Source organism: Alexandromys fortis, unplaced genomic scaffold (genome assembly GCF_014885135.2).
Source record: "Alexandromys fortis isolate MF-2015 unplaced genomic scaffold, M_Fortis_MF-2015_v1.1 scaffold_74, whole genome shotgun sequence".
Taxonomy (NCBI): Eukaryota; Metazoa; Chordata; class Mammalia; order Rodentia; family Cricetidae; genus Alexandromys; species Alexandromys fortis.
This window is the reverse complement of record NW_026068008.1, coordinates 1,613,625-1,633,366: the sequence shown is the minus strand read 5'-3', so window position 1 is coordinate 1,633,366 and position 19,742 is coordinate 1,613,625. Positions and strand designations below refer to the sequence as shown.

Sequence of the window (19,742 nt, the reverse complement as noted above, 5' to 3'; positions counted from 1 at the left end):
TCCCTACAAAAGTCACTCAGATTGACTGATGTGGCCCTTCACACATATCGACCCACTTAACATCTGGACCACTCTGGGGGCTGGCTAGGTTCCTTGACTACCAACATTTTTGGTGAGAGAACTAGACTCAGAGAGGCCGAGGAGCCTGCTGAGGGTTCACACAGCTACAGAGGACTCAAGCCAGGACTTCAGACCGAAAAGTCTGGCTCCTGTCCTATTCCTCCATACCGACTAATCATCTACCTCACCGTCTACCAAGGCTTAGCACATGTACCCAAGACACACACCTGCTGTGGCCCAAACACAAATACCTTCAGGAAAACCCATCAGGGAATCTTTACCGGCCTGGCTCCTACCCAGAGGCCTGCAGGGACTCTGTTCTTTGAAAGGCATTATTGCCCTGAAGCAAGCATTTAGATCTTGATAGACTGGGACCAGCCCTAGAAATGAGGTCTAGCCTAAGGTCACACACACACAGTCAGAAGGCAGCAGAGCGCAGACTCGAACTCAGGCTGCAAAGTCCTGTTGAAGAATCTGGCTAAGGAAGCTAGCTGAGCAGCTGGGTCCTCAGCTGGCCTGGTGGGGAGCAGCCATCCAGATGCCCAGGATCACCTAACTCCTCCTGCTGAGACTCCTCCAGGATGTTGGCCAGGCTGAGTATGCACTAGGTTCCTCATCTCTAAGAGGAGCTGTTTCCTTTTCCAAATTATTTCTCTCTGTCACTACGGCCATTTAAATTTAAATGTGACTGTTGAGAAGATAGATCTCTGCATCCAAGGGAGCATGTCTGTGGGAGGGTGGCACCTAAGTGACCTTCCTGAGCTCTTGCCATGTAGGCCAGTCAGACCAGTGCGAGGTCAGCTCTGTCCTTCTCCAGGGGTCTGTCACTGCTCACTTAGTAGTCTGATGTCCCTCAGGGGGCAGCTGCCCTGCCCGCCCCCTCTGGCTCCAGGCCTGCCAACTGGAACCAGACCTGGTGGGGTGGGCAGACAGGGACACGTGGGAGGGGGCTGAGCCTCACCACAGGCCCCTTTGCAGTTCAAAGTGACATGCTCAGGCGGCTGTCCCTTCAAAGGGCAGACACAGCCTGCCTCCAGTTGCTGTAGCAGCAGTCCGGAGCCAGGAAGGCGATGCAGGGGTAAAGATGGCCCTGGGAGGTCTGGCTGTGCCCTGTCAGTGCTTGCTGGGTAGGAGGGCATCCCCTGGCTGCACAGTCCTGGGAAACCACTTCTCTCTGAATCTCCCTACTTCTGTGCATTTGCAAAGCACACAGAGGTTACTCAGGGAGCATGCTCAAAGGATACCAATGAGAAAGCCCACCTCAGACCCCAGGATGCTTGCGTGTGTCTCTCATCAGCTGCTTCCCAGCTGTATGACCTGGGGCAAGTCACTAGAAGTTCCTTAAGCTTGTTTCTCAAGAGGGATATGGGGCTAAGATGGAATGACATCATGCCCAGTGGAACTAGACAGGCCACAGCTAAACTCCATTAGTGCTGAAACATGTCCTGCCTACTGCTCTAGCAGCCCCAGTGAGACTTAAGGGAAGGCTTGGTTCAGAAGCCCACTAACTCCACTGCACCCCGACGGGAGGACTTGGTGAGATAGCCATTCTCCAAGCCACACCCCAACACCACAGGAGAAGCATGGGACTTTTATCAGGGGCCATCCATTCAGAGTACACTGAGCTCCCACTTCAGGTTGCTGCCAGGGCACCAAACCAGCAAGAGGCCAGAGAATCCGTCCTCCCAAAGGGTCTCTGGAGAATTCTCTGGTGATATAATGCCAGTCTTCCACTTTCAGGTTCACAAGCTGGCTGGGTGAACTTGGACAAATTACTTAACTTCTCTGTGTCTCCTATCTTCCCTGAAAATGAAAATAAAAGTAGCACCTATGTCAAAATGCCACAGAAGAATGGAAAGCCCTCCGAGCTGTGCCTCCAGGGCCACCCGCTCTAAGCAAGCACACAGCTGTGGCGGCAGCGGCTGCTGAAAGCTCTCTGGGTCCTGCCCTGCCTTCTAGAAGCCTGTGCAGCTGGGCCCCCTTCTGCCTCAGACTTGTGAAGAGTCAGCTACTGAGAGGTATCCCGAGCCGAGCGAGCGAGCGCCCTGCAGCTCTCAGGCTGCCGAGGGTTTCCCCTCAGCTCTGTTTCCTTAGCAGCTGGGGAGAGTAGAAAAAGCGCCCAGCCCTGCTGGGCTTGTCAAAGCAAGGCTGGCTTGACTCGAACCAGGCTTAGATGGTAATTTTGCGGTCATGACAACTATTTTCTTTACATACTGCTATGGAAGGGGGAACCCCTGTTTTTTATTTTTTATTTTTTTTAACATAATTGAAGACACTATCAAGCGTAAATATGCTGGCATTCTTAATAAAAACATGATGGAGGGAAATATTCGAAAGCTCAATAATCAGAAGCAATTTGCATTGTGCAGGGAGATGTGCCATGCACCACCACCCCCCTCCCCGTCTGGGCTCCCTGCAAGACTGGCTTTTGGGCTGGCAACTTTAGACCTATGGTAGAGAATCATGAACAACAGAGGGGCTTGGAGGTAGCCTGAAAAATATCCTGGAAAAGAAAAGCACATGCAGGAGAGTGTGGTGCAAAAGTCATATTTCATGCCTGACTTTAGAGATTGTTAATAAGGATTAGAACCATACTCTAGCAGCCCAGCTATCAGTCAAGACGATGTAATTAATGCTGCTTCAGACCTCTGCGTGGGGAAAAATGGAAAAGGCGAGTGTCCCTCATTTCACAGCAGAGAGGGATCATTACGGTGGAACAGCCCAGAGGACTTCCGGACCCATGTCCCAAGCCCAGCTGAGACCCGGCTGTTCCTCCTGAACTGTCGTCAGGCAGATTGGGGGATCTCTTCTAAATCGTAACAGTATCAAGTCCCCCCCTCTTTTCAGGATTGGCTAATAAATATGATTAAGATAACACGTCTGAAACCACATGTCCTCAGCTTGGTGTCCAACATGTGGAGGACAGATGTACTTTCCATGCACAGATGACCCAGTCGGCTGCTCCCCCGAGGAAGGGATCCTGGAAGATGGAACTGGGAGAGGTCCTGGCAGTCTACTGGCCCTTGTGGCCCTGGCCAGGCTGCTGGCCTCTCCATGACCCACTGTGGGAATAAAGGGCCAAGTGCAGGGTGTCTGGGAGTCATACACAAGGATCAGAGAACCTGCCTCTCACCCTTGAATGTCCCAGACCTCCACAGTTCAGAAACCTCAAAGCCATCCTACTGTCCTAGCCACCTGCCACCAGCTCCCTCTCAGGAGCCAGGAGTCTAACACTTCAGGCAAGTACTAACTCTAGAGCCTGGAAGACAGTTCTACAGAAAACTGCAAAGTGCTAACCCCTACAGGTGTGCACAAACCTGGCTCTTGCTTCCACATGCAGGAAGCCTAGTAAGGCACCTGGCCTCAGTTCTTCCCTTGCTTCAAGGATCCTCCCAGCACCGCCCAAGTCAGGGTTTCTCTGTGTAACCCTGGCTGTTCTGGAACTTTCTCTGTAGACCAGGCTGGCCTCGAACTCAGAGACCTGCCTGTCTCTGCCTCCAGAATGCTGGGATTAAAGATGTGGGCCCCCTCTGTCCCACTTTGCTTCAAAGATCTTGAAGAGATTTCAGGGGAACATGATGTGGCAGTCTTTCCAAAGACCCTGAAGGGATGTATGGGCAGGCTCTATGTTCTGTAAGCAGTGTCTTTGGATACTGCATCTGTGGGGGTGGAGAGCCCTGGTTGTAGCTCCAGGGAGAGAGAGGTAGCAAGCTCTAAGGTCCCACCCTTAAGAGGACAAGTCAAGATGTAGGACACTGCCATGGGAAGGCACTTCAGATTTCAAACTCAGCTTAGGCCAGTTGTTCAAATTCAAGCAGGGAGGAGGGAAGCCTGTCCAACCCCAGTAAAGAGTGGATGAATGAGCTGGGTGGTGGTGCACGCCTGTAATCCCAGCACTTGGGAGGCAGAAGGCAGGCTGATCTTCAAGATCGAGGCCAGCCTCAACTACAGAGCAAGTTCCAGAACAGCCACAGCGGCTACCCAAAGGAAGCTTGTCTCAGAAAATAAAAATAAAACAAACAAACAAACAAAAAAGCAGCGATAAGACCCACCTCTGGGAGGGGCACTTTCCTGGCACTGACCACTGCTTATAGCGGGTAAGCTGGCCTCTGGAAAAGCACCATAGGACTTCTCTACCTGAACGGGCCTGGGCCGCTTAGAGCAAACAGCCAAGCCCTGGCCTCTTTCTGAGTCAGTCTGGCCTGGTAGCTCAATGCTGTCCTAGACTTCTGTCTTATGACCACTGCTTTCTGACCCCCTAGAGTGGTCTGAGCTCTATAGTGGTCTCCCCAAGACTCAAGGCCTCTTGTCCATCCCTTCCCAATGGAGGAGCCCTGGGCCAGGAGGGTAGATCCTGTGAGCCTAGGGTGCGGCGGGCAAGCTGGCTGATAGGAACCATCTGCGTTGTCTTAGGCTGCCCCTCTGCCCACTGTCCCTCTGAACTCGGCCGGTTCTCGCGGGCCGTTTGATGCTCACAGGGTCACAGACCCCCGCACACAAATCACCACCGAGGGGCTGGGGGTGGGGTGGAGGCGCTGAAACCTAATCCACAAAGTTTGCCTGCCGCAGGCTCACTCCTTCCCTCCGCGCTTAACGCCCCCTCCCTTTCCAAACAAGCCTTATTTTTTCTTGCCAAAAAAACAAAAGTTGGTATCAAGTGTTTCGAGGGAGAAAGTCTCCCCCGCAGCCCCCGCCTCTTGCCACTCGGCTGAGCCAGGGATTGCAGAGGGGCTCAGAAAGCATACTGGGCAGTTAGCCTCAAGTTATCAGGTCCACTGGTCCCTGGCCCCAGTTGTCACTTACTCTACCAGCCAGACCCTTGGGCCCTGTGGTCCCATTCCTCTGGAATCCAGCTCCCTCCTCCATTGAATCTCTGGGTCCCAATGCAGCCAGAGATGGGAACTTTACCCCTGCCAGTCTCTTACTCCATAAAACAGTCTCGCCTGTCCCTTTCTGGGGGGTTATCTTACAGGCACTGGGGGAGACTAACTGCCAGTACCCCACCCTGCCAGGGTACATGGGTCCCTGGCACAACCAAAGATCTGGCATGAGACACAAAATTCTTGCAAAGGACAAAATGCTGCTCCGTGGAGGCCTTGGGCTAAAACTCAGGGGGTATGGATGACTATACCAGAGGGCAGCCCAGACCTCAGGAGTTTCTCTTGCTAGGTATCAGGGTTACTTGTTTTCAGTAGAATGCAGGGCCCCAGGAACCATGCTCGCCCTGTCCTCCAAGGCTGCGGGTTCCCCGCTGTGCCTAGAAGTCGCTAAGTCCCTGCTTCTAGCTGGCCTGTGACAGCTGCGGTTCTGAGTCCATGCAGGCATCTGGGGTTCCTAGAGGTGGTAACAAGGCCGAGCTGCGTCTGCACTAGAGCGGGGTGGACGGCGGGGTGAGGGAGTGGTAGCTGCAATGGAGAATAAAGACTCCAGTGCCCCGGCTGAGAAGCGGGTTTCTGCGGGGGTCGAACAAAGGAATTTGGCTTCTGAAGAAAGGGGTTGAGCTCACAGCTGGGAATGCCAGCTCCAGATCTGCGGGAGTTTCAGGACTGCGGTATTAGTCCCTAGACGCTAAGGAAATCTGCTCCTCAGAGGACCCTTGTCTCCACTGGACCTCCATGCTGGCTCCTATCAGACTTGCCTTTCAGACTTGCCTTGACTAGGGCGGTAGTTACATGCCCTTAAGCTGGAGACCCCAAATACCCGACTTTAAGGTACCCTCTGCTTGTGGATCTATGTCTCCATTTCCCAGATGCTGCCAACTGAGTTTTCCATATTCCCCCTTCTCTTCTGCTCCTTTTAGCCAACTCAAGTGGCCCTAACCGCTCCTAAACGAAAAGCTGGTAATGGGGACTCTAGGGACCTCGAAGGCCCCCCTCCTCCAGTCACCCTCGGAAGGGGTGGAGGGGACACGGTTGTAAGGTGTTCAGCCTCTTTTCTCTGCTTGACATGAATAAGGGGATTAGGGCGGCAGGTTTCCGTCGGTCACTCGGTGGGACAAAGGGCCCCGCGGTTTGAGCGGTCAGTTTCTGATTAAACGCCAGAGCCCTGTCACTCAGCACCAGGCTAGGTACTTGTGTTCCTGACATAATCTTATTAGAAGATAAAACCAGAGAAATCCTTTTTCATAATGAAAAGTTACATTTAATGGCTGCACTCGTCCCCCACACCCTCCCGGACCCTTCCCGCCTTCCCCGGTTGCTGTTGGATATGGCTCGCCTGTAATTGGCATTTAAAGTACCAAGTCCGGGAGAAAAACGGGGTTTAGGGTTTTTGTAATCCCCCTAAACTGTCTTTGTTCGAAATCTCCACAGATACAAGTCTGTTAAGGGTAAATATTTGTGGATTGATACAACCACACCCCCTCCCCTGCAAACCAAATCTGGAAGGGGTAAAAACCTTCAGCCTCGGTGATGGTACACAGGAGGAGGAGGCCCAAGTCTGCTGCGCACGCAGCCCTGCTGGGTACTCAGCTGCGGGCCCCTTTGCCAGCTCCAGGATCTGACGAACTTTGGACATTTCTCAGGCGGGAAAAAGATCTTACAGGCTTCCCTTCAATGTTCTGTTCCCTAGATCAACAAACCTCCCCGACTTGCTTTCGTGCTTGCCGAAAGGGGTGGGCCGGAGGGCCGGGGAGCCGGAACCTTAAGGCTAGCCCTCCCCACCCGCTCCCTCCGGTGGTTCCAAGGGGGTGCCATTCCGCCACTCCGTGTAGGTGCTCTATCCCTCAGGGCACCCGGACTCCAGCCGCGACGAGTCTCGACGCTTTCGAGGATCCCTCAGCTGCGAGGGTACCCAAGTGGCTGCGGCGGGGCCCAGGGTTCCGGGCTCCAGCCCAGCCCGTCCTGGATCGGATCGGATTCCTTCATAAATCAGCGGCTGGGTGAAAGGGCTGCGCGTTAGAAAGGGCAGGACCGTGTGCTCGTATTAGAGCGCGCGGTTCCCAAATCCGGGCTAAACCCCTGGTGACACTGAAATTCATCAACCACTGCCAATGCCCCTGCTCCATCTACCGAGGAGCCCGGGAGCCTGCACACCCTCGCTGCCCCACTCCGGGCAGGACCGGCTGAGAGGAGTGTCTGGAACATACTGCAGGCCCAGGCTTCCGTGGCCGCAGCAAACGGAGCTCTTCCCTCTGGGAAGGGGTTATTCTAACCTTTCTGTCCTTTAGTCAGGGCTGGTCCCTCAAGAGCACTCAGTCCAAGGAGGGCAGGGACCCACCCCTGCCCAACCCTTCCCGTCCGGCGCTCAGAAAATAGGTTCAATTGTTCAGACTCAATATCTGGGGCTCCAGCAAGTCAGGAGATGGCGACCTGGGGATCCCAGGAAGGAACGGACCCCTTCGGAGCCTGTTTCCTCGCCCACAGGTCCAGCTGGGGGCATAAAGCCAGTGAACTCCACAGGCACTCAACAAGTACCGTTTCTTTCTAGAAGAAATGATCCAACTCGCCCACTCCTCTCAACCCCGCTCTGCTCTTGCAAGTTCATTTGCACTGGTCAAGTCCCAGAGTGTTAGAGAAAATGGTCCCATCGAGCCTACTAGTCATGGCGGCCATCCATAGACTGCATGTGGCGGGAAACAGAGCCTTTCCTTCTCAGGGGATTCAGAGGCTGGCCCCAGTCCTCGGTGAGAAGCAAAAGGTGGCTGCAGGCCTAAGGCCTCCTACACACGGTAGACAAAGCATTCCTGCCTCCTGCTTACTTCCCAGCAGGAAGGAAGAAAACACACGGCGACTGAATTTCCTACCAGGCCAGGCTGGCATCTCTGAATTTGCTTCACTTTGTCCTCAGAGCAACCCAATGAGATGGGACCTGTCATCCCCATTCCACAGATGAGGAAACTGAGGCTCAGACCCTGGCCCCAGTTACTTGGAGGTGATTAGGGCCTGTTTCCCAAAGTAGAACTTGCTAGCAACCTTGTTCTTATTTATTTAATTATTTTGACAGCAGCGCTCCTCTCAGAGCTCAGGTTACCCTATAGCATCTTAGCCCTCTGATTTCCACCCTGGCTTCAACTAGGATGCACAAGGATGACCCAAGTAACTGCAGCAATCTCAGCGCTAGAATCCCCTCTGCAGGCGGCAGGTGGGGAGAGAGAGACACAGTCACCCCCAGCATGCCCCAGCTCAGCACGGCCCCTTCTTTCCCACCGGAGGTGCTGGGGAGCTGGAGGCCCAGTGTTGTGGTAGGTTCACCTTCCTCCCCAGCACCTTTGTTCATTTAAGCAGCTTGTTCCTGCCTCTCCCTCCTAAGCCAGCAATCTCTACCCCTCTCTCTCTCTCTCTCTCTCTCTCTCTCTCTCTCTCTCTCTCTGTGTGTGTGTGTGTGTGTGTGTGTGTGTGTGTGTGAGAGAGAGAGAGAGAGAGAGAGAGAGAGAGAGAGAGAGAGAGAGAGAGAGAGAGAGTCTAGCACAGGCCAGCCAGGAAGCAAACAGTTTTGTTTCTTTTAGAACGAGACTCTAGAAAAGAGACTTTCTCCAGAGCACCAGGATAGCCAGGTGTCTAGGGTCACTTGGGGCCAGGCACTCCCTGAGGTCCTGTTCTCTCCACGTGTCTCCCCATCTTCCTTCAGGACCCCAGGGTCATGGAGCTGAGACAGAGACAGTATTGCCCTGAGAAATAACAAAGGAAGGCTTGCGGGAGAATTTATTTGAACTCATCAGAGACAAGCAAAAGGTAAAGGCCATTGAGGAAGTGCTGTCAGCTGGGCCTGAAACCCAAGAAAGATGCCATTGGGAACACAGTGGCCCCTTGTGCCCCAGCACTGCACGCCACAGCAGTAGTTAGAGCAAACACAGGCCCTTCTCTGCCCGTCACTTACACCTTTCCCCCAAATTACACAAACTTTGAAACATTTTTCTAGAAGAAGATGGATGCTTCAGGAGACTTGAGGTCAAGGCTGGGCTGTTTAAAGTATATTATTAACAAATAAACATTTACTGCAGGGGAAAAAAAGAGGAGGAGGAGGAGAAAACCTCTATAGGCCACCAGGGATCCAAATCATGTTGCTTTTGGCATCAAATGACAGGAGACATTTATGACATGAATGGAGAACACCAGCGGCTGATGGAAAGGCAGCCGCCATCTGCCACTTCTCTTCCCCTGCCTTTGAACCAACTTTTTCAGACCTCCCCCCCCCTCCCGTTACCTTTCCACTTCTGACCGCAGTGGTAATAAATATACATAATTTGGATTTTGCTCTTTGCTGCCATCAACACAGAACCTGGGAATTGTAGAGAGCTAAAGATCTGGCTGGGACAGTCAGAGAACCTGGAGTCCTGGCCACTTCGGGGCTAACTGAAAACTCAAACTCACACCGGCTCTGATGATGCGTGAACCATCTTCCCAACCTCCAAACCTCAGGCCAAGGACCAACTGTGAGTCTAACAAATTGCAAGTTTTAACTCATGACATTGGGAGTGTCCTCTATCCTTTGGCCAAAGTGATGCCAAAGTTGTTGGACTGTGCTTATATACCCTGCAACCCTCCACTCCCCTACTCCCCCGCTCCAGTCTGTCTCCCTCCCTCAGGCTGTCTCTTTCAAAATCCGGCATAGTCACAAGACAGTTCCCCCAGGGAAGTATACTAGCACATCACAAATAGAAACTTCACAAGGCCAGTGAGTATGGACACAGGCTATCTTCCAACCTTCTGGAGTGCTCTGCCACCATTATGTCTGTCTTCCTTCTGAACTTGGGGTCTCTTCCCCACATCTCCCCCTCCCCCCCCCGGGAGATGTAGGCTGACCTTTCTTGTCTGGCACTTGAGTCAGAACAATTATAGGCTGAGAAATCATATTATTGACTATGCTTTCCCAAGTAATATGCAGGCCGTGGAGATGCCATTGCTTGCCCGGTGGAAATATTGCTTCTCTGGACCAATACACGACCCCTGGAGGAACAGAGTCACATGCTAGCCCAAGATGCTAACACAGTATTGGCATCTGCACCCATCCTCACAAGCAGAAGTTTCTCCAACACTGAAGCCGAGGATAAAGGATGCCTTCAGATGAAAACATTGACTGAAGCTCCACCAGGTTCCCTTGGAATCCTCGCTGGCAGTCACCGCAGTCACAGAGCAAGGTGATGTCATCAGCTGGGTAGAGACAAGGGCTGGGGTGGGCTGCCATTTAGCTGAGTGCTAGGGCTGGGGGTGAACCTGGCTGTGACTCAGTATCTAAAGCTTTTTTGTAGCAGAGGGAGGCAGTGTCCTCTCAGGCAAAGGAGAATGGTTTCCCTGGGGGACGACGTTGATCTACTTAGAAACCTGTCCGAAGTCTGGAGAGGATTTTTGGAGACAAGACATTCCCTGCAAATGCAACCCCGAGGACAGCAATAATTTCCAAAGGGTAACAACATATCAGGCAAAGACACCAGTTCCTTTGGGCACCTAATCTAGAGAGTCTATAAGAATACTTTCCTAGGTAGGCAGGTCTTGGTTTTACCGCAGAGGGTCAGGTAGGTGCCTCGTGGCTTTGTGTTTCTAAGTTTGGCATGAAGCAGGAAGAAACCCGGACCTTCCAATCACATACCATAGAATAGATTCTCACAGCCGCTTCCCTCCACTTGAGAAAAACACTGCAAACAAATAAGGCCACAGCAGCCCAGAGCCTTGGGAATAGAGGGTGAGCCAGGAGTCGGGCTGTGAATAATGCTTTCCTTCAGCCCCAGATGCCTGCACAGCAGGAAGTCTTCCCCTCACCTCCAGCCCACAGAGGAGGTGCTGGGGTTAAACGTACAGGCTCCCTCTAAGGGACCAGGGATCCCCGGACTGGCGCTGGCAGGGGGAGCCCTTCAGTCTTTGGGGCTCCAGAGAGAATACCCCACTTTTGTAAGGCCACGTACTGGCTCCTTTTTCTAAGCAGGTTTCTTGAGAGGGCCGGTACCCCAGGCAGTGGGCTGGAGTGTTTGTAACTCTGAATTCGTTTGATACAGTGGGGAGATTCAGGCTGGGGATCCCACCGTTAAGCGGGTGCCGATGGCGAGTACATCTAAGGAAGAGGCCTTCCTTCCAAGCTGGGAAACGAAACCCAGGAGCGAGAAAGGGCCAGGAGCCTGGCACAGATGGCACACTGACACTAGCTGTCCCTGCTGGCAAGGCCGCGGTGAGTCTCCCGATCCAGGAAAGCTTTAGCCTGGGTAAACACTTCCGAGGAAAAGAAGGTGATGGGGAAGAGCCGGGTTGAGCCACTTGCGGCCGCAGCTAGCCGGGAGAAACGTTTTAAAAACTACACCAGGACTCAGAATGCTTTTTGTCAAAGTCATAGCCTGGATGCCCACTTCTGCCGCGGAGGGGTACTCTACCTGGGCGAACTCACCCAAGGATTTCGCCAGCATTTTCAGCAGAGCCAGGGAGGTCGCAGCACCCGAGGCTTGGGCGCCTCGGCAGGTCCCTTACAAGCGAGTGGAAGAGCTCCCAAAAGGAGCTCCGCATCCACCCCCCCCCTCCACCACCCAGCACAAAAGGCTCCCGCGCGCACACCTAATATCCCCCAGGCCCCGAAGCCGCTCCACAAGCCCTCAGACTCCATTGTGTGACAGATTTTTGGACTCTCCCACCGACCCTCCCCCCCCTTCCGGAGCCTCCTCCAGGAATCCACCACCTCCTTAGGACAGAAACCTTTTCCAGACAAGAAGCGTTCGGAGCTAGTGAGCGACAGCCGGCAAGAGAAGGGAGTTACATAATTCGATTTCACCAAACTGCCAAGAAAAACAACATATATTGGGGAGGGAGGTTGTCAGTTTTTTTTCTCATAGTTTCTCCAGTGGAAGACGGTGTTAGCGATTTTGCGGAGGCCGTGTGTTTTCCCGGTTTCTAACTCGGTTTTCTATTCGGAAGAGTACCGAGGTCTCTTTGAAGGAGTTCCAGAAACGCACATAAGGACAGGCAAAAAGGAGAGTTTTCAGGTTACAAACAAAAAAAAGTCCCAGTTCCGCGGCCCGCATTTTTTCCTTGCTCTGCCAGGCCTGCGAGTTGATTTTATCAATTGTCCTAAATGTTCCCAATAGCTAATTAATCGCCCCTGTGGTGCGTAAAACAACTTCGCGCTTCTGGGTGCCTGAGATCGTTGAGAACAAACCGAAAGGAAGACACACATCAAAAAGACCAGGAACCTCTTTACAAGGACCAAGCCTGCCGTTCCGCTCAGCCGGGTAAGGGGTGCCTTTTATAAAACGTGTGTGTGTGTGTGTGTGTGTGTGTGTGTGTGTGTGTGTGTGTTGCTGTAAATTCCCAGTGCCGGGGAGGCACACACTCAAAATCAAGAAAGCACGTCTCCGCACCCATTTGCCTTAATTCTCGTATGAAAAGCATTTGAGCACACATGAAATAAATATGTATGTGGGATTCTCAAAGAAAAAATCATGAATAAAAATATTTTTTTATTGTGTAAAAAGAACATTGTTTCCGTGTGAGTTCTCAGGGAGCCTGCCCGATCTGTTCCCTGCAAAAATGCTGCCAGGAGACCCTGGGGATTTGTTCCCCAAGATTGTGTTGATAACGACTACCCCGCCCAAGCACACCAGGAGGCCCGCCTGTAGCAGGTACTTAATTGTCATTATCGTTAGGAAGAAGGAATGATGGAGGAGGGAAGGATGAGAGGAGAGGGTAAAACAGACTCCCCTTTCCCCAGGCTTCTGAGGATGCACACTTCAAACTCAGGGACCAGAGTCCTGGGGAACAAATTCCTCCCCAGCACCAGGGTTGGCAACTGGGTAGAAACCGGTTCTTTGGTGAAGTGTTTTTCTTTTCTTTCAAAAACAAATATCAGTGGGACAAAGAAGTTGCAAATGTTTAATTGTTTTGTAAAGTGGGGAGGTTGGTCACTCTTCTCTCTAAGGCAAAATCCAGCTCCTGTGGCTATTTAGTGACTGAGCCAGAAGGACCTGGGAGGTGTCTTTGCTCTTTCTCTCTCTCTCTCTCTCTCTCTCTCTCTCTCTCTCTCTCAGCTCCAGAACGACCCTAGGGGCAACTATGTGCAAAAGGTTGCAAAGTCTTTCCAGTGTTGAAATTAAAAAATTTAAAACCACCCCCAAAGTTTCAGAGGCCCATTTTCTACTTTCCCAGGCCTCTTAGAAAACCCACGTGTGGGGCTGCTAAGGTCCATGGCTAAGTGGGATATATGAGGTTTCTCCCAGAGTTCAGCCAGGAGCACATCCCAGAGAGGGGCTGCCTGAGTCATCCCCAATCCCCAGTCATTGCTACCCCATTTTATTTGTGCGGCTGCACGGCACGGCTGTGGGTGAACGTCAGGCACAGACGCTGCAAGGAACTCAACAAGGTGCCTCCACCCAGGGAACGCCATACAGAGGGCCAGTCCTACACCACGTTATAAGACCAACAAAAGGACAGATCTTTGAAACCCAGCCCGATTCTTGCCCATAGAAACACCACCTACTCCAGCCACCAAAAAGAGCAAGGTGCAGAAAGCAGTTTCTGTGGTTTCCCCAGTCATTGGGAACACTTCCGACCTGGACCTGCCGCCAAAGCCCTGTGCTGGACTCCGGCCTCAAGTTTGGTATTTGCAGGCCCCAGTCAAAGAGTCTAGCTGCCCCTCTTCACACTAGACCTTGGATTTGGTGACAAATACTTTGGCTGCACTCACTGATTGGCACACATAGCCCTGCCGCCTTTTCCTCCAAAGGCTTAGGTACTAAGAACCGCGAGCCCAAAGCACCTGAGCAGCCATCCGACCTGGACCTGCAGCCCCATCCAAGACACCTTTCTGAGCACCGCTTAGAAGTTCCCATAGGCGCACACACGCTTATCCCTGCAACCCCACTCCCAGGACCCCCACATCTTTCTCTCCACTGAGGCTCCTCATTGTCGTCCCCCCCCCTCTTCCAATTGCATTTCCAGGTATATGACCCCAGGCAGGTCATAAGAAAAAGCTGCTGTGCTCTGTCCCCAGCCTCCAGCCATACAAATCCCCAGCACCAGTTTAGCCTGGAAGCTATAGGTAGGGCTCAACACACTTGTCTCGTGTCAACCACTCTTTCCCAGTACACTGTAAGAAAGGAGGCCATCTGGGGAGGCCTGACTCCTTCAGTCCAACTAGGATCCCGAGGTGGTGGCTTCCTAGCTCCAGCTAAGAAAAATTATAAGGGCAAAATTCCCCTATGAAACGGTTTAGGAAGATGGACACCCATTTCTCTTTACCAGAGAAGAAAAGTGCCACAAGGAACCATGCAGGGTGCGGACCTCCCTGCCAGAACGGCAGCTGGTGTTCAGCACCCACCTCCCTGGCTTCAAGAATCCCAGATGCTCTTGGATTGGGGAAGCACACAGTCAGGCTTGGCTCTCTAAAGCAATGCCTTTCTTGGATAATAAATTGTTGGTTCCCACTTCAGGCCTTAGTGGGGCCAAGCCCTTCCCCAGTACAAGCATCATATCCACCAGTCTGCCCAGGGCTTTGTCTTGTACACCAATTCAGTCACTCAGCGCAGGTTTCCGGGACAACAGATGGCACCTAGGGGCCACCCCACCAGTGTCGGCTGGGATGCGATAGTTGGCCCCAGCCCGGAGACACGCAGCCCTTTGCGCCCACCGAGCTACCAAGCCCAGTGGAGCCCGGAGCCGGCCGTAGGGCGGCGCGGACACTTCCCGGCAGGGACCGGCCGGGCTGGAGTGCTGGTCCGTGGCGGGGAAAGAGAGGAGGGCGAGAGGCGCTTACTGTTGGTAGTCTTGTTTGCAGTACAGTTTCCGATCCCGGAAGTAGCAGCTGGTGGTGAGGGCTTGCTGACATGCCGCGCACTGCAAACACTCCTCGTGCCAGGACGACTCGTTGACTCGCATCAGGAAGCGGTCGGAGATGGGCCGCTGGCAGCCCTCGCAGACAGCGGGATGCGGGCAGTCGGAGCCTGCAGCGCACAGGACGAGAGCCGGGCCGTCAGCGCCGTCTGGCCCAGTCCAGGAGCGCCACCCTTCGCCAGAGGAACCCCAGCCGCCGCGCCAGAGACCCGGCAGCCACAGACAGCACGTCCCTGTCCGTAAGCTGGGGCACGGAGAGGCCGATGGCCTGCAACCTTGGCTGGGCACTGCGCTCTCCCCAACTGCGGAGATCCAACGAGAAGGAGCTCCGCGCGGGGTGGCCGGCTGGGATCCAACCAGCGAGGTCAGGCCGGGTTACTCGCTGGCTGACACGCGCCCAGCGCCCACGATGCTGATCGTGCCTTCTGCCCCTTGACCCGTGGTTTGGATGGAACCGGGGATAGGTTTTTTTTTTTTTCCTTCTAGAAGTTCTCTTTCCCTAGCTGACCTGGCACCTCTCCCGGACTCTAAAGTGACAACTTGGTTCTCCACCATCCCTAATACCCGCTTCCCACCTCAGCCCCGTCCGTGGTAGCAGTTCTAAAACCCAGCCCCGTAGAGGATGGTGTGAGTGACAGCTGAGGCTATTCGGTTCTCTGTCTGGGTGACACGTTGTCCCTTCGGGGAGGCTGTCTATGTGTGCTTGTTGCCCTTCAGTGGTCTTTTCAGGGATCCGGACCCCCTCCCCACGTCCTTCAAACCCATTTTCTTTATCCTTTGACTCTCGTGCCAGTGTCCACAGCGGCACGATGGTCCTACCCCTGACAAGAACTATTCAGGCGTTGTGACCCACACTCACCCAGCAGCACCCCCAGGGTGGCCGGTCCGGGGCGCAGGGCGTGCTCCTCCATCTTGATGCCGTCCAACATCTTGGCGCAGTCCGTCTGCCCGCGAGGGAAGCACCTCTCCAGCGACTCGGGACCTGTTGCTATATCCATGGGATGCCGGGAGCGCTGCGGACCCTGCCGGACGGGCCGCTCGCCCTCCCGCCCGTCCGCCCGCTCCGCTTCAGCCGGGGAGGCGCGGCGCCCGCGGGGTCGGGGCCGCCAGCTGCCCCCGGGCGAGCGTGGAGCGGCGGCGCGCTGGCCCCGGGCCCCGGCGTCGTGCGGGCGGGCCCGGGCGGCTGGCAGCCCCGCGCGCCGCGCTCTCCGGGCCACTCGCAACCACGCGCGCCCGCGGCTCGCCTGTCACCTGCTTGTCAGTCCCGGCCGGGTCCCGGCTGCGGCGGCGGGCGGCACGCGGAGCCGCCGGGAGGAGGAGGCGGCGGCGGCGGCGACGACGGGCGGGGGAGGGGGCGGGAGTGCAGGGGCGGCCCCACGGGTTGGGGGGGGCGCAGGCGGCGCAGCGGGGTCCCGGGCGGGGCGCAGCGGGCCGCGGGGCTCCGGGCGCTCTCTCCGCACTACTCCAGTGCCATGGTGCGCCCGAGGAGCTGCTCGGTTTAGAGCTGGGACTGGCGGCGGAGGGATACTCCGGCCGGGAGCCGCCTCACCCCTCCTCAAACTTCCTGACATTTGAACTCATTGGTGCGCCTCGTATCACTGCGCCGGGATGAGCCGGCGGCTCCACGTCAAATAGTGCCGTCGCCGCCCCCCCTCCCCGCGGGAGGGCTCCCTGAGCCCCCGGCCTGCACCCCGCACCGCGCCCCGGCCCCGGCCAGCCATCCTACCCATCCTTGGCAGAAGTTTGCGTAGCCATCGAAACAAACCCTGTGCCCCACCCCTCTTGAAAAATTGATTTGGGAGTTGGGGGAATCAGGATTTCTTTCTTTTTTTCTTTCTTGCCTTTTTTATTATTAATATATTTTTTTAAGAGCTCCAGCGCACAGAGGAGTGGCTCCGAGCGAGGCCAGACTGCGGAAGGCGAGGAGCTCAGTGACTCCTCCACGGGACGGCGCCAGGCGGGGTCGACGCCCGGGGACTCCGACTTGTCGGCGAAGGTAGGTTGCAGTGCTTGCACCGGACAGCTCGGTACGAAGAGAGGGATGGCACCAGGGATCGGGAGATAGTGAGCCTCAAATCGCCCCTGACTGGTCAAAGGAAGCTCTGGCTAGGGAACGGGGACGGACGGGCTGCAGTTTGATTGAGGGGGTCCTGAAAACCTTGGCCTGGCAGAAATAGGGCGGGAGAGTGAGCTGAAGGGGCCCCCAGATCCTGAGTGGGAGTCATTGGGTGGGCGAGGACGGTCAGAGCAGAGTTGAGACCAGGAGACTGTAAGAGGATCAACAGGATTGGAAAGGGGCTCGGTCACTGGAGGCGGCCGTGGACGAAGGCTGGGCCTCCCAGGGTTTGGAGTATGAGGTGCAGGTAAGAAATGGTGTCGCCAAGATCTAGGGGTGAAGACCTAGGAGGTCGCGGATCTGACTGCTCCAAGGAAATTCTGGTGACTTCTTCAGTAGGTGCCCTTTTACTGTGGCCAAGGGGCCTGGCCAGGGGTCCAGACCGAGCGCTGGCCAGCCTGGGCAAAGTGGGCCTCGACACCGACACCGGGCAGCACAAGGCCAGAGACACGCAGCTGGCGACTCCTGTGTGCACCTCGCCTGACACCCTCGGAAGGAAACTAGAAGACTTCGTGTCAGAACCCTGGGCACCTTCGGGCCCCACCACTACTGCGCGTGCTTGGTCCTGAAGGGATGGTGCGGCCGGAGGGATGATGCGGCCCCAGGGCAGGAGCTGGCTGCCTTCGGTGAGCCTCTGCAGGGCGGCCCTAGCCCCTCCGGGAGTGGAGCAGCGGCGCGGAGCCGGGTGGGGGTGGAGGGCACGGAGGGCGGGTCCCCTGACCCCGCTGGAGGCGAGAGGGCGGATCGGATTTGGAGCTTGCAGGAGGCTTGGTCAGAAGTGGCCCCCTGTGCTTCGGGCCCCCCCCCGGAGGGGCCCGGCTTTGTGGAGGATTAGCGGTCACCGCCCCACCCCAGTACCTGCCTGTGCGTCGGTGGGTATCCGAGTGTGTCTGTGCGTGTCGGCGCTCCCGACTCTGATGCTATTGAGTATTTGTGCACCCGAGTCCCTGTGCACATACAATTTTGTGTTTGTGTGGCCTTGAGACTTTCCAAGCTGCGAGTGCCTGTGTGTTGTGTGCATATCTGCAGACCTTCTCTTGCTTCTGTGTCATGCTTTTGCACATCTTTGTATGTGTCCTTGTGTCTGTGTGACCATGAAGATGCCCGTGCCTTTGTGTGTGCCTCGGGCCCCTGTAATGTCTCTCATAGAGTTTTCTCTATATGTGTATCTCCGAGTTACCTTTGTGTTTCTGTTTGTCCCCAAGTTCCTGAATTGTTTTGTGTCGTTCAGGGGTTTTGTGTTTGTGGCTTTGTGTTCTGAGTATTTCTCGGCGCCTTTATGTGTCTGTATCCTAGAGCATGGGTATGTGGATGTAGAGGGTTTTTTTTTTTTTCCACACACCCTTCGTCCTCTTGTCTTTACCCAGTGTGGGAAATCTTAGGCCTTGAGCTCCGAGTTTGGGCCTAGGCCTGGGCCTGGGCCTGGGCTGCCTTCTCTGGGTTTCTGGGCCCCGGCGCATAGCTGCGGGAAGAAGCCGGGGCGAGTAAGCCCTAGGCGTGCAAAGCCGGGAGGCACCGAACCGCGCGCCGGGCCGGCTGGCCGATCGGGTGCACTCCGCCCTCTGCTGGCCACTGTGTGTCCCTGCAACCACTGCTGGGCACCGCTTGCAGGCGAAATCCCTAGTTTCAAGCCGGGACCTTCGCCACCTCCTTCAGGCTGCCAAGTATCTTCTCTGTCTGGAGCCCTAAAGATGCACTCGGACCTTGAAGTCTCCGTGCAGTGTTCTACCCCCATCTCTCACCTTCCCATTTCCCCACACTCCCTGTGCCTTGCCATTTCTACTCCATCGCTCTTCTTTTCTCTTTGACTGAACAGAGGCTCCTGCGGCCCGGCCTCTGAGGCTTTCCTGACCCTGTGACTGGAGTCTAAGACCGGGTCTGGGCCTTTGGCTGCGTTTGCTGCGCATTAGGCAGTACTTGAAGCCAGGTTTCAGCGCTGAGGGCACACCTGTAGCCCCCATTTGGTGCGTGGCTGCTGTATGTCCAAGGTGCAGAGGTTATTAGCGTCTCTCTCTGCGCCCTGTCCAAGCCGCAGCCCTGTTCGACCCCGGACGAGCTGCCGTAAATGTAGGCGACTCCTTGGTAGGAAAGGAAAACTAGGTGTCCGTCTCTGGTCTGATTGAGGATGCTCCATCCACAACCTTGATCTCTCTTCCACGACTGCTTCCTTCGGTCCATTCTCCCGACCTTGGTCCTTGTCCTTTGTCCTCACTCTCTCAGCCTTAATTGACGATCACCGGTCCTTCTCACAAATCCGCGCGCAGTCGTCCATGTTTCGTCCATGAGCATCCTTAGGGTTCTTGGCCTCCCAGCCTCTGCTCCTGTGGAAGAATAATACGACTGGACAGGAAGGACAACGGCCCAGGCTGGGATCCCACGTCTCTCAGCGGTCCTCAAGCAGTTCCTGGCTCCGCGGGATCTCAACCATTGTTTTGGTACCAGTTATTGCCCCCTGCTGCTCTGAGACTCACAAGGACGGAGACCGCGCCGCTTGCACTCCCGGACACACCCGCGCTGTCCGACGCGGGATGCTTGCTGTCTCCGAAGTCTGTGGCAGAATCCGCTCAGGATTATTTCCACCTGAGCAAAGACCGTGGAGGCAGGCTGCCAGCGCGGCTGGGTTTGCAAGAAACGAACAGGAGGGATCTGGAATCTACCTATTCCCGGAGGCGCGCAGCTCCTGAGCCCTGCCTTGAAGCTCCTGGGTCTCCTGTAGGACTTTGCAATTTCTTTCGGTAGCGACCCGCCTCGTACGAGCGCGCTCAGGGCGTGTGTGTGTTCGTGTGTGTGTGTGTGTGTGTGTGTGTGTGTGTGTGTGTGTG

At 55.2% G+C, this 19,742-nt stretch overlaps 1 protein-coding gene across 2 annotated transcripts in view; it reads right to left on the bottom strand.

Moving 5' to 3' along the window:
• Positions 1-15,802, bottom strand: part of Lmx1b (LIM homeobox transcription factor 1 beta) — a 73,233-nt gene extending 57,431 nt beyond the window's left edge. For both annotated transcript variants that reach the window (XM_050161784.1, XM_050161785.1), the window contains exons 1-2: positions 15,664-15,802; positions 14,728-14,914 (exon numbers count right to left, since the gene is read on the bottom strand). In XM_050161784.1, coding sequence (XP_050017741.1) covers positions 14,728-14,914; positions 15,664-15,802 — 326 coding nt within the window. The remainder of the gene's footprint in view (positions 1-14,727; positions 14,915-15,663) is intronic.
• Positions 15,803-19,742: the final 3,940 nt, after the last annotated feature.